Source organism: Rhinoraja longicauda, chromosome 16 (assembly GCF_053455715.1).
Source record: "Rhinoraja longicauda isolate Sanriku21f chromosome 16, sRhiLon1.1, whole genome shotgun sequence".
Classification (NCBI taxonomy): Eukaryota; Metazoa; Chordata; class Chondrichthyes; order Rajiformes; family Arhynchobatidae; genus Rhinoraja; species Rhinoraja longicauda.
In genome coordinates this window covers 893153-906339 of record NC_135968.1, presented here as the reverse complement: position 1 = coordinate 906339, position 13187 = coordinate 893153, and the positions used below count along the sequence as shown (strand labels likewise).

The 13187-nt window shown below is 57.1% G+C and overlaps 2 protein-coding genes across 5 annotated transcripts in view; one reads left to right on the top strand and one right to left on the bottom strand.

Annotated features, from left to right (window-relative positions):
* LOC144601046 (uncharacterized) overlaps nt 1-2543 on the bottom strand; it is a 58133-nt gene extending 55590 nt beyond the window's left edge. Inside the window, exons 1-2 of the mRNA XM_078412981.1 lie at nt 2259-2543; nt 588-1982 (exon numbers count right to left, since the gene is read on the bottom strand). Of these exons, the coding sequence (XP_078269107.1) occupies nt 588-1859 (1272 nt within the window). The 5' untranslated portion in view covers nt 1860-1982; nt 2259-2543. The remainder of the gene's footprint in view (nt 1-587; nt 1983-2258) is intronic.
* Nucleotides 1-13187, top strand: part of LOC144601012 (uncharacterized) — a 15147-nt gene extending 1960 nt beyond the window's left edge. The window contains exons 1-2 of one of the 4 annotated variants that reach the window (XM_078412922.1): nt 8798-8843; nt 9722-13187. In XM_078412922.1, coding sequence (XP_078269048.1) covers nt 9848-11149 — 1302 coding nt within the window. In that variant the 5' untranslated portion in view covers nt 8798-8843; nt 9722-9847 and the 3' untranslated portion in view covers nt 11150-13187. Of the gene's footprint in view, nt 1-8797; nt 8844-8941; nt 9107-9170; nt 9213-9721 lie in introns of those variants that run through there. The other 3 variants (XM_078412921.1, XM_078412924.1, XM_078412923.1) reach the window with 3 other exon arrangements.

Here is a 13187-nt window from a genome sequence, read left to right as displayed (position 1 = left end):
CTTATCACAGAATAACACTGATTATTTGGAGGCCCACCATTTTTTGGGGGTAAAAAAAGACATTTATTTCATTGGAATACAACTTGGCTCCAACGGATCAATGAGCAAAAGTCCTTGTTTACCGCCGCCGCAGTCTTGTGGCCGTCCAAGGGCAAAGAGCGAGATACCACCGTTCAGAGTGTATCCGCTGGTGCTCCCGCAGCCCCCTTGCACGTTAGACTTCAGTGATACAGCGCGGAAACAGGCCCTTCGGCCCACCGAGTCCATGCTGACCAGTGATCCCCGCACACTCACACTATCCTACACACACTGCGGACAATTTACATTCATACCAAGCCAATTAACCTTCAAACGCGCACGTCATTAAAGTGTGGGAGGAAACCGGAGCACCCGAAGAAAATCCACGCAGGCCACGGGGAGAACGTGCAGACAGCACCCGTAGTCAGGAGGGAACCCGGGTCTCTGGCGCCGTGAGGCAACAACTCTACCGCTGCGCCACTGGGTGAATGAGGCTTTTAGACAGGCACATGGATATACAGGGAATGGAGGGATATGGATCACTCTTGAATCGCTTGCTGCGGTGGGACGGGCCGCTCACAGGCGTGGGCCCGCCGGTGCTGCCGCAGCCCCCGTGAGCTGTCAAACGCCTCACCGCAGTACTGGCAGTCGTAGGGCTGGCCACTAGTGTGCACGGGCTGGTGTGGCAGGGCGTTGGAGGCCATGGCAATGTGCTCGTCACTCACCGGGCTGGGGATGGGACGGTCGCCCTCGTGCACCCGCTGGTGCCTCAGCAGGCTGGAGGAGTGAATGAAGGCCTTGCCGCACTGGGCACAGGTGAAGGGGCGCTCGCCGGGGTGGAGACACCGGTGCTCCTGGAGATACTGCAGGTGGGTGAAGCCCTTACCACAGGTTGGGCAGCGAAAGGGACGCTCATTCATGTGGGTACGCCGGTGCTTCCACAGGTTGGACCTGCGGATGAAACTCTTGCCACACTCAGCACACACAAAGGGTCTCTCTCCAGTGTGTGTCCGCTGGTGGTCCCGCAGCGCCTGTGCACCCTTGAAACGCTTGTCGCAGAGGGAGCAGCTGAAGTGCCGCTCGCCGGCGTGGGCCCGCCGGTGCTGCCGCAGCCCCGACAAGCTGTCAAACGCATCACCGCAGAACTGGCAGTCGTAGTGCTGGCCACTGGTGTGCACGCGCTGGTGTATCAACAGGTTGGAGGAGTGGGTGTAGCTCTTGCCGCACTGGGTGCAGGTGAAGCGGTGCTGGCCAACGTGCCTTCGCTGGTGGCTCCGCAGTTTGGAGGAGCTGGTGAAGCCCTTGCCACACTGGACGCAGGTGAAGGGGCGCTCACCGGTGTGGGTGCGCTGGTGCTCCTGCAGGGTGCTGGAGCGGTTGAATCCCTTGCCACACTGGGCGCAGGCAAAGGGGCGCTCGTCGGTGTGGATGCGCTGGTGCTCCAGCAGGTTGCTGGAGCGAATGAAGCTCTTGCCGCAGTCGCTGCAGATGTAGGGTCGGTCCCCAGTGTGCATGCGCCGGTGCATCAACAGGTCCGACGACGACTTGAAGTCCTTGCCGCAGTCGGAGCAGATGAAGGGCCGCTCACCGCTGTGCATCCGCCGCTGGTGTATCCACATCCCCGACGACTGGGTAAAGCTCTTGCCGCAGGTGGAGCAGCTAAAGGGCTTCTCGCCCGTGTGCACCTGCCGGTGGATCTTCAGGTCCTGCGTCGTCTTGAAGCTCTTGCCACATTCCGAGCAATCGAAGGGGCGTTCTCCCGTGTGCGACCGTCGGTGGTTCTCCAACTGGCCCGGGCGCGGCCAGACCTTGCCACACACGTCGCACTTATAACGCTTCATTTTGTGTCCCGTGATGTGGTCCTCCACCGAAGCTCAGCCCGCGCACTGAGCAGATGGGGGGGGGGGGAGCTCACCGGCACCCTGACCGCCTTCAATGGCCGCTCACGTCCCCGTCTATTTGTCCTGCAGGAGGGGAACACAGAGGGTGAACAAGCTGGTAAACAGGACATTGCTAACATGTGAACATCACTAGTACTTGAATGGGAGGAGAAGGAAGTCGGGTGAAGGGGGCTGTGAGGGGAGTGGGAGAAGAGGGGGGGAAGGAGGCGAGAGGAAGGAGGGGAGGCAAGGGGGGGAGAAAGGAGGGGAGGAGGAAAGCGGGGGAGGTGGGGTGATGGGGCAAGTAAGGGGAGGGGGAAGCGGGGGGGTGATGGGGCAAATGAGGGAGGGGGCACCGACCTGGGGTCGTCGAGCCGCCTGCAGATCGGGCAGCCAGCTGCCAGGGGCGCTGCAGTCGGAGGACCAGAGGGCGCCCAGACCTCCTTCCCTCCCTCATTCACTCACATCCCCTCCCCTCCGACCCGCGCGCCTCGGGCTCCGGCTCCTCGTGTCGGCGGCCGCAGCATCGCCCTCGGGAAGGGGGGGGGAGGAGGAGGAGGCGCGGGGCAAGCTGCGGTTGTTCCCCACCTGAGCTCCCGCCGCAGCGCGAGCAGAGGCCTCTTCCCGCCTCACGTGACCGAAGAGGCCCCGCCCCGCCCCCCCCCACTGACGGGCAGCGCCAATGGGAATGAGTTCCGCCACCCGGCCGTAACGTCACAAAGAGCCGGGTCCCGCCCTCTTCCGGCGCCCGACCAATCAGAGCCGTGACCACCCCCCCGCGCAGGGGAGCGCACCCTATAGGTTGAGACGCAGCCCCGCCTCTCGAACAGACAGCGCCCTCCGCCAATCGCAGCCGCCCTAACCCCACTTGCACCGGTTTCACGGAGCGGCTGGCCAATTGGGTGCCCAGTCTGCGTTTGGGGCGCCGGAAGAGGGCGTAACCGGCTCTTTGTGACGTTCCGGACATCCCACAACCACACATCCCCACTTCACCCCCCACACACACACACACACAAATATCACCCCTCCACCACGGTCCTGTATTAGCTGTGGGCCGACTAGTGCTTGAATGGGAGGAGAAGGGGATTGAGGGTGAAGGGAGTGTGAGGATAGGGGGAGAGGTAGTGCAGAGGCATGGACAGGTAGTGAGGAGGCATGGGGGGGGAAGCGGAGAAGGGGGATGAGGGCGGTGGAAGTGAGGGGAGGGGGAAGCAGAGGGGTGATGTGGCAAGTGAGGGGATCGAATCGGCCCTTCGAGCCTGCACCGCCATTCAATATGATCATGGCTGATCATCCAGCTCAGTAGCCTGTACCTGCCTTCTCTCCATACCGCCCTGATCCCTTTAGCAAAAAGGGCCTCATCTAACTCCCTCTTAAATATAGCCAATGAACTGGCCTCAACTACCTTGGCCTCAACTATGCCGATGACACTCAGCTTTACCTCCCCCTGAAACCCAACAACCAGTCAAATTTAAACAGCCTCTTACACTGCCTTGAGGACATAAAATGTTGGATGGCACAGAACTTCCTCCAATTAAATGAGAGCAAGTCTGAGGTCATCCTATTCGGCCCCCCCGACTCCATCAAATTGATAACAGGCAGTCTTGGAAGTCTATCCTGCCTAGTCAAACCGCATGTCAAAAACCTCGGCATGATATTTGACTCTGCATTAAAATTTGATAAGCAAGTCAACGCTGTGGTAAAAGCCAGCTTCTTCCAACTTCGAACCATAGCTAAAATCAAACCTTTCCTCCAATTCGACGACACAGAAAAAATCATTCACGCTTTCATTTCCTCCCGCCTAGACAACTGCAACTCCCTATACACTGGGATCAGCCAATCTTCCCTGTCCCGCCTGCAACTGGTCCAAAACGCCGCAGCGAGACTCCTGACGGGTACCCGTAAAAGGGACCACATCACCCCGATTCTGGCCTCTCTCCACTGGCTCCCTGTACGGTACAGAATCAACTTCAAGCTCCTCCTATTCACGTATAAAGCCCTAAATGGACACTCCCCCCCCTACATCAAAAATCTTCTAACCCCCCTCTCTAACTCCAGGTCCCTCAGGTCGGCCGACTTGGGGCTACTCACTATCCCGCGGTCTAGGCTTAAGCTCAGGGGTGACCGCGCTTTTGCGGGTTGCAGCTCCTAGACTGTGGAACAGCATCCCCCTCCCCATCAGAACTGCCCCCTCCATCGACTCCTTTAAGCCCAGGCTCAAAACCTATCTCTACTCCCTAGCGTTTGAGGCTCATTGAGGAGGCGCTGTGAACTGTTTGCGTGCTACTATATGTATCATTTTTTTCCCATTGGAACCTAATCAGATGTACAGCACTTTGGTCAACGTGGGTTGTTTTTAAATGTGCTCTACAAATAAAATTGACTTGACTTGACTTGACCTTCTGTGGCAGAGAATTCCACAGACTCACCACTCTGTGTGAAGAAATGTTTTCTCATCTCGGTCCTAAAAGACTTCCCCCTTATCCTTAAGCTGTGACCCCTGGTTCTGGACTCCCCCAATATCGGAACAATCTTCCCGCATCTAGCCTCTCCAACCCCTAAAGAATGTTATATGTTTCTATAGGATCCCCCCTCAGTCTTCTAAATTCTAGCGAGTACAAGCCCAGTCTATCCAGTCTTTCTTCATATGAAAGTCCCGCCATCCCAGGAATCAATCTGGTGAACCTTCTCTGTACTCCCTCTAAGGCAAGAACGTCTTTCCTCAGGTTAGGAGACCAAAACTGCACACAATACTCCAGGTGCGGTCTCACCAAGGCCCTGTACAACTGCAGCAGGACCTCCCTGCTCTCCCTGCTCCTAAACTCAAATCCTCATGCTATGAATGCCAACATACCATTCGCTTTCTTCACTGCCTGCTGCACCTGCATGCTTGATTTCAATGACTGGTGCACCATGACACCCAGGTCACGTTGTATCTCCCCTTCTCCTAATCGGTCACCATTCAGGTAATACTCTGCTTTCCTGTTCTTGCCGCCAAAGTGGATAACGCACATTTATCCACATTATATTGCATCTGCCATGCATTTGCCCACTCGCCTAATCTATCCAAGTCACTCTGCAGCCTCCTAGCATCCTCCTCGCAGCTAACACTGCCACCCAGCTTCGTGTCATCCGCAAACTTAGGGATGTTGCATTCAATTCCCTTGTCCAAATCATTAATATACACTGTAAATAACTGGGGTCCCGGCACTGAGCCTTGCGGTACCCCACTAGTCACTGCCTGCCATTCCGAAAAGGACCCGTTTATTCCTACTCTTTGCTTCCTGTCCGCCAACCAATTTTCTATCCACCTCAACACTGAACCCTCAATACCGTGTGCTTTAAGTTTGTACACCAATCTCCTATGTGGGACCTTGTCGAAGGCCTTCTGAAAGTCCAGATATAACACATCGACTGGTTCTCCCTTATCCATTCTACTAGTTACATCCTCGAAAAATTCTATAAGATTCGTCAGACATGATTTGCCTTTGATTTCACCACTTTCCAAATGTGATGCTATCACATCTTTAATAACTGACTCTAGCATTTTCCCCACTACCGATGTTAGGCTAACTGGTCTATAATTCCCCGTTTTATCTCTCCCTCCCTTTTTAAAAAGTGGGGTTACATTAGCTACCCTCCAGTCCTCAGGAACTACTCCAGAATCTAAAGAGTTTTGAAAAATTATCACTAATGCATCCACTATTTCTGAGGCTACTTCCTTAAGCACTCTGGGATGCAGCCTATCTGGCCCTGGGGATGTATCTGCCTTTAATCCATTTAATTTACCTAACACCACTTCCCGACTAACCTGGATTTCCCTCAGTTCCTCCATCTCATTAGACCCCTGGTCCCCCGCTATTTCCGGCAGACGGTTTATGTCTTCCTTAGTGAAGACAGAACCAAAGTATTTGTTCAATTGGTCTGCCATCTCCTTGTTCCCTATGATCAATTTACCTGTTTCCGACTGCAAGGGACCTACATTTGTCTTAACTAATCTTTTTCTCTTCACATATCTATAAAAGCTTTTGCAGTCAGTTTTTATGTCCCTTGCCAGTTTTCCCTCATAATCTATTTTCCCTTTCCTAATTAAGCCCTTTGTCCTCCTCTGCTGGACTCTGAATTTCTCCCAGTCCTCTGGTATGCTACTTTTTCTGGCTAATCTGTATGCTTCATCTTTTGTTTTAATACTATCCTTGATTTCCCTTGTTAGCCACGGATGCACTACCTTTCCTGGTTTGTTCTTTTGCCAAACTGGGATGAACACTTGTTGTAGTTCATCCATGCGACCTTTAAATGCCTTACATTGCATGTCCACCGTCAACCCTTTCAGCATCAATCGCCAGTCTATCTTGGACAATTCACGCCTCATACCCTCAAAGTTACCTTTCTTTAAGTTCAGAACACTTGTTTCAGTATTGACTTTGTCACTCTCCATCCTAATGAAGAACTCTACCATATTATGATCACTCTTGCCCAAGGGGCCTCGCACAAGACTGCTAACTAACCCTTCCTCATTACTCAATACCCAGTCTAGAATGGCCTGTTCTCTCGTTGGTTCCTCGACATGTTGGTTTAGAAAATCATCTCTCAAACATTCCAAGAAATCCTCTTCCTCAGCACCCCTGCCAGTTTGGTTCACCCAATCTATATGTAGATTGAAGTCACCCATTATAACTGCTGCACCTTTGGTGCATGCATTTCTAATTTCCTGCTTGATGCCATCCCCAACCTCACTACTGCTGTTAGGTGGCCTTGTACACAACTCCCACTAGCGTTTTCTGCCTCTTAGTGTTTCGCAGCTCTACCCATATCGATTCCACAACCTCCGAGCTAATGTCCTTCCTTTCCATTGCGTTAATCTCCTCTCTAACCAGCAACGCTACCCCACCTCCTTTTCCTTTCTGTCTATCCCGCCTGAATATAGAATATCCCTGGATGTTGAGCTCCAAGCCGGGGGAGGGGGGGGGTGGGGGAAGCCGGGGGGTGATGGGGCAAGTGAGGGGATGGGGGAAGCCGGGGGGGTGATGGGGCAAGTGAGGGGATGGGGGAAGCGGGGGGGCGATGGGGCAAATGAAGGAGCGGGGGGGGGGGTGAAGGGGCAAGTGAGGGGGGGGCACCGACCTGGGGCGTCGAGCCGCCTGCAAGTCGGCCAGCCAGCTGCCAGGGGGCGCTGCAGTCGGAGGACCAGAGGGCGCCCAGACCTCCTTCTCTCCCTCATTCACTCACATTCACTCACATCCCCCCTCCGCGCCCGCCACACACATACACACACCCCCCCCACACACGCACATCACACCCCCCCCCGCACACACAACACCCCCCCACACACACCCCACATACATACACACAACACCCCCACACACCCACACCGCCACACACACCCCACACACCCACACCCGTAGGCCGCAGCTGGAATGGGGACACGACACAGAAACAAAGGTCGCGTCTCCGCTCGGGAGAGACAATGTTACAGTTCCCGTTCCCCACCCCCCCCCTACATAACATACAAACACTACACCATATTAAAACTACAATTCATACAAAAACAACAAAAAACACAAAAGACAGACGGACTGCAGGCAAGCCGCAGCTGCGAGGGCAGCGCTGGCTGTGTGTGTGTGTGTGGGGGGAGGTGTGTGTGTGTGGAGGGGGGTGTGTGTGTGTGTGTGGGGGGGGTGTGTAGGTGTGTATGTGTGGGTGTGTGTTGGGGGGGTGGATGTGTGTGTGTGGAGGGGGGGTGTGGGTGTGTGCGTGTGTGGGGGGGGTGGTGTGTAGGTGTGTGTATGTGTGGGTGTGTGTGTGTGTGGAGGGGGGGGGGGTGGTGTGTAGGTGTGTGTATGTGGGTGTGTGTGTTGGGGGGGTGGATGTGTGTGTGTGGGGCTGGGGGGGTGCCTGTGTGTGGGGGGATGTGGGGAGGGTGTGTGTGTGTGTGGGGGGTGTGTGTGTGTGGGGGGGGGGTGTGGGGGGGGATTGTGGGGAGGGTGTGTGTGTGGGGGGGATGTGGGGAGGGTGTGTGTGTGGGGGGTGTGTGTGTGGGATGTGGGGAGGGGGTGTGTGTGTGGGGGGGGATTGTGGGGAGAGGGTGTGTGGGGGGGTTGGGTGTGTGGAGGGGATTGTGGGGAGGGGGCGTGTAGGTGTGTATGTGTGTTGGGGGGTGGATGTGTGTGTGTGGGGTGTGTGTGTGTGGAGTGTGTGTGTGGAGGGGGGGTGTGGGTGTGTGCGTGTGTGTGGGGGGGGTGGTGTGTAGGTGTGTGTGTGTGGGTGTGTGTGTGTGTGTGGGGTGTGTGTGTGGGGGGGGTGCCTGTGTGGGGGGGGGGGTGGTGTGTAGGTGTGTGTATGTGTGGGTGTGTGGGGTGTGTGTGTTGGGGGGGTGGATGTGTGTGTGTGTGTGGCTGGGGGGGTGCCTGTGTGTGGGTGGGTGGGTGTGGGTGTGGGGGGGATGTGGGGAAGGTGTGTGTGTGGGGGGTGTGTGTGTGGGGGGGATGTGGGGAGGGTGTGTGTGTGGGGGGTGTGTGTGTGGGGGGGATGTGGGGAGGGTGTGTGTGTGGGGGGTGTGTGTGTGGGATGTGGGGAGGGGGTGTGTGTGTGGGGGGGGGATTGTGGGGAGAGGGTGTGTGGGGGGGTTGGGTGTGTGGGGGGGATTGTGGGGAGGGGGGACGCGGCCGCGGCGACCGGGCAAATGCGAGGTAGGCGGCTTCGATTGGCGGAGACCGCTGTCTGTCCGAGGGGCGGGGCTGCGTCTCAACCTATAGGACGCGCTCATCTGCGTGGGGGGGGGGGGGGGCTCCGATTGGTCGGGCGCCGGGAGAGGGCGGGACCCGGCTCATTGTGACGTTGCGGTCGAGGAGGTGGGCTCGTTCCCAATGGCGTCAGTGGGGGCGGGGCCTCTCCGGTCACGTGATGCGGGAAGAGGCCTCTACTCGCGCTGCGCCGGGAGCTCAGGTGGGGAACAACCCGCCCCTCCCACTCCCCCACCCCCTTCCCCTCCCACTCCCCCACCTCCTTCACCTCCCCCACCCACTCCCCCACCCACTCCCCCACCCCCTTCCCCTCCCACTCCCCCTTCCCCTCCCACTCCCCCTTCCCCTCCCACTCCCCCTCCCACTCCCCCACCCCCACCCACTCCCCCACCCCCTTCCCGAGGGCGATGCTGCGGCCGAAGACACGAGGAGCCGGAGCCCGAGGCGCGCGGGCACGGAGGGGATGTAAGTGAATGAGGGAGGGAAGGAGGGCAGGGCGCCCTCTGGTTCTCCGACTGCAGAGCCCCCTGGCAACTGGCTGGCTGACTTGCAGGCGGCTCGACGCCCCCAGGTCGGTGCCCCCCCCCTCACTTGCCCCATCACCTCCCCCGCTTCCCCCCTCCCCTCACTTGCCCCATCACCCCCCCCGCTTCCCCCCTCCCCTCACTTGCCCCATCACCCCCCCCCCCCGCTTCCCCCCTCCCCTCACTTCCACCGCCCTCATCCCCTTCTCAATTCCCCCCCCTGTCTCCTCACTACCTCTCCCCTCCTCCCCCCCTGCCTCCTCACTACCTCTCCCCTCCTCCCCCCCCTGCCTCCTCACTACCTCTCCCCTCCTCCCCCCCCAGGCTCCTCACTACCTCTCCCCTCCTCCCCCCCCCAGGCTCCTCACTACCTCTCCCCTCCTTCCCCCCCTTCTCCCCCTCCCCGCCTCACTACCTCTCCCCTCCTTCCCCCGCCTCTTCTCCCCCTCCCCTCACACCCCCTTCACCCCCACTCCCATTCAAGCACTAGTAATGTTCACGTGTTAGTAATGTCCTGTTTACCAGCTTGTTCACCCTCTGTGTTCCCCTCTTGCAGGACAAAGAGACGGGGACGTGAGCGGCCATTGAAGGCAGTCAGGGTGCCGGTGAGCTCCCCCCCCCCCTCCCATCTGCTCAGTGCGCGGGCTGAGCTTCGGTGGAGGACCACATCACGGGACACAAAATGAAGCGTTATAAGTGCGACGTGTGTGGCAAGGTCTGGCCGCGCCCGGGCCAGTTAGAGAACCACCGACGGTCGCACACGGGAGAACGCCCCTTCGATTGCTCGGAATGTGGCAAGAGCTTCAAGACGACGCAGGACCTGAAGATCCACCGGCAGGTGCACACGGGCGAGAAGCCCTTTAGCTGCTCCACCTGCGGCAAGAGCTTTACCCAGTCGTCGGGGATGTGGATACACCAGCGGCGGATGCACAGCGGTGAGCGGCCCTTCATCTGCTCCGACTGCGGCAAGGACTTCAAGTCTTCGTCGGACCTGTTGATGCACCGGCGCATGCACACTGGGGACCGACCCTACATTTGCAGCGACTGCGGCAAGAGCTTCATCCGCTCCAGCAACCTGCTGGAGCACCAGCGCATCCACACCGACGAGCGCCCCTTTGCCTGCGCCCAGTGTGGCAAGGGATTCAACCGCTCCAGCACGCTGCAGGAGCACCATCGCACCCACACCGGCGAGCGCCCCTTCACCTGCGTCCAGTGTGGCAAGGGCTTCACCACCTCCTCCAAACTGCGGAGCCACCAGCGAAGGCACGTTGGCCAGCACCGCTTCACCTGCACCCAGTGCGGCAAGAGCTACACCCACTCCTCCAACCTGTTGATACACCAGCGCGTGCACACCAGTGGCCAGCACTACGACTGCCAGTTCTGCGGTGATGCGTTTGACAGCTTGTCGGGGCTGCGGCAGCACCGGCGGGCCCACGCCGGCGAGCAGCACTTCAGCTGCTCCCTCTGCGACAAGCGTTTCAAGGGTGCACGGGCGCTGCGGGACCACCAGCGGACACACACTGGAGAGAGACCCTTTGTGTGTGCCGAGTGTGGCAAGAGTTTCATCCGCAGATCCAACCTGTGGCAGCACCGGCGTACCCACATGAATGAGCGTCCCTTTAGCTGCCCGACCTGTGGTAAGGGCTTCACCCGCTTGCACAATCTCCAGGAGCACCGGGGGCTCCACACCGGCGAGCGCCCCTTCACCTGCGCCCAGTGCGGCAAGGCCTTCACTCACTCCTCCAGCCTGCTGAGGCACCAGCGGGTGCACACCGGCGCCCGTCCCATCCCCAGCCCGGTGAGTGACGAGCACATTGCCGTGGCCTCCAACGCCCTGCCACACCAACCCGTGCGCACCAGTGGACAGCCCTACGACTGCCAGTACTGCGGTGAGGCGTTTGACAGTTCACGGGGGCTGCGGCAGCACCGGCGGGCCCACGCCGGCGAGCGGGTCCTCCCACCGCAGCAAGCGTTTCAAGAGTGATACATATACCTCCATTCCCTGTATATCCATATGCCTGTCTAAAAGCCTCATACACTCAGTGGCACAGTGGTAGAGTTGCTGCCTCATGGCGCCAGAGACCCGGGTTCCATCCTGACTACAGGCGCTGTCTGTACGGAGTTTGCATGTTCTCCCCGTGGCCTGCATGGGTTTTCTCCGGGTGCTCCGGTTTCCTCCCACACTTCAATGACGTGCGGGTTTGAAGGTTAATTGGTATAAATGGAAATTGTCCCCAGTGTGTGTAGGATAGTGTTAGTGTGTGGGGATCGCTCGTCAGCGTGGACTCGGTGGGCTGAAGGGCCTGTTTCTGCACTGTATCACTAAAGACTAATGTGCACGGGGGCTGCGGGAGCACCAGCGGATACACACCGGAGAGAGACCCTTTGTATGCGCTGAGTGTGGCAAGGGTTTCACCCGCATGTCCAGCCTGTGGCAGCACCAGTGTACCCACAGCGGTGAGCGTCCATTCCCATGCCCATTCTGTGGTAAGGGCTTCACTCGCCTGGACCCCCTGCTGGAGCACCGGCTGGTCCACATCGGCGAGCGCCCCTTCACCTGCCCGCTCTGTGGCAAGGCCTTTGCCCGCTCCTCCAGCCTGGCGTGGATAGGTAGACACAAAATGCTGCAAGGAGTGGGTAACATTTCGGGTCATGTCTCGACCACGAAATGTCACTCATTCCTTCTCTCTGGAGATGCTGCCTGTCCCACTGAGTTACTCCATCATTTTGTGTCCACCTATCTCTTGCCAGGCTTTGTCCAACCCCCATCTCTTTGTTCCAGCTATCTCCCCTGACTCCATCAGTCCAATGTCAAGTCAAGTCAAGTTTATTTGTCACATACACATACACGATGTGCAGTGAAATGAAAGTGACAATGCCTGCGGATTGTGCACAAAAAAGAATTACAGTTGAAGGGCCCTGACCCGACACGTCGCCTGTCCATTCCCCTCCAAAGTGCCGGTAGAAGTCAGCCATCCGTGGTGAGAGACGGATAGAGAAGTGTTCCCAATATCAGCCCTCCTTGGCCCTGTCGACAATGCGGTGTCCATTCTTGAGATGGGATGCAATGTCCGAGCTGACCAGTCATCGACAGCTCCCCCCACCTCCTCGAGTGCCATCTCTTCATCATTCCTCTTCTTGCTGGCGAAAGGCGTCGGGATTAATCCGGAGTCACCCCTTCCCGTTCCCCCTCAACTCCAAACGGTGGCATCTCGCTCTCCGCCCTTGGACGGCCGCAAGACGGCGGCGACGGTAAACAAGGACTTTTGCTCATTAACCCGTTGGAGCCAAGTTGTATTCCAATTAAATAAATGTATTTTTTTACCCCCCAAAAAATGTGGTAGGCCCCCAAATAATCAGTGTTATTCTGCGATAAGCTTTCTTCTATGTACACATGCTCCTCGACTTACGATGGGGTTACGGTCCGATAAACCCATCGTAAACCGAATGTATCGTAAGTTGAAAATGCATTTAATACACCTAAACGATCAAACTTAGCCACTTAACATACAGTTCCTACTGAATGTTCAGTTTAGTTTAGTTTAGCTATACAGTGCGGAAACAGGCCCTTTCGGCCCACCGGGTCCACGCCAAGCAACGATCACCCCGCACTGTAGGAGCCATTTTGCATTTATTAGTTATTTTTGTATATTAATATTTTTACCTTGTATCCTGCTGTAGTTTGGACACTATAGAGTTAATGCAATGCTTATGTAGGGGCTGGGCGGAGCTAGAGTGCGGGCAGTTTGGGTACGGGCCGCGCGTGTTTGTGAGCCATGGAGGTGCTGACAGAGGTTCAGCCAAAGGCTCCGCCAAAAGATGTATTAGCCAAGATGTAATCGGTTGTAAATCTTATTGATAAGAAGATTAATACAGATTCCGCCAAAGTTATATCTGGCAGTTCGTATCGATCGCATAGACTGTGGTAAAATATGGAATTTTACATAGCAAATCAATAACCAGTCGATGACAAGAGATATGCCAATATGTTTATTGCACCGTCAAAATAAAGACTGACTATT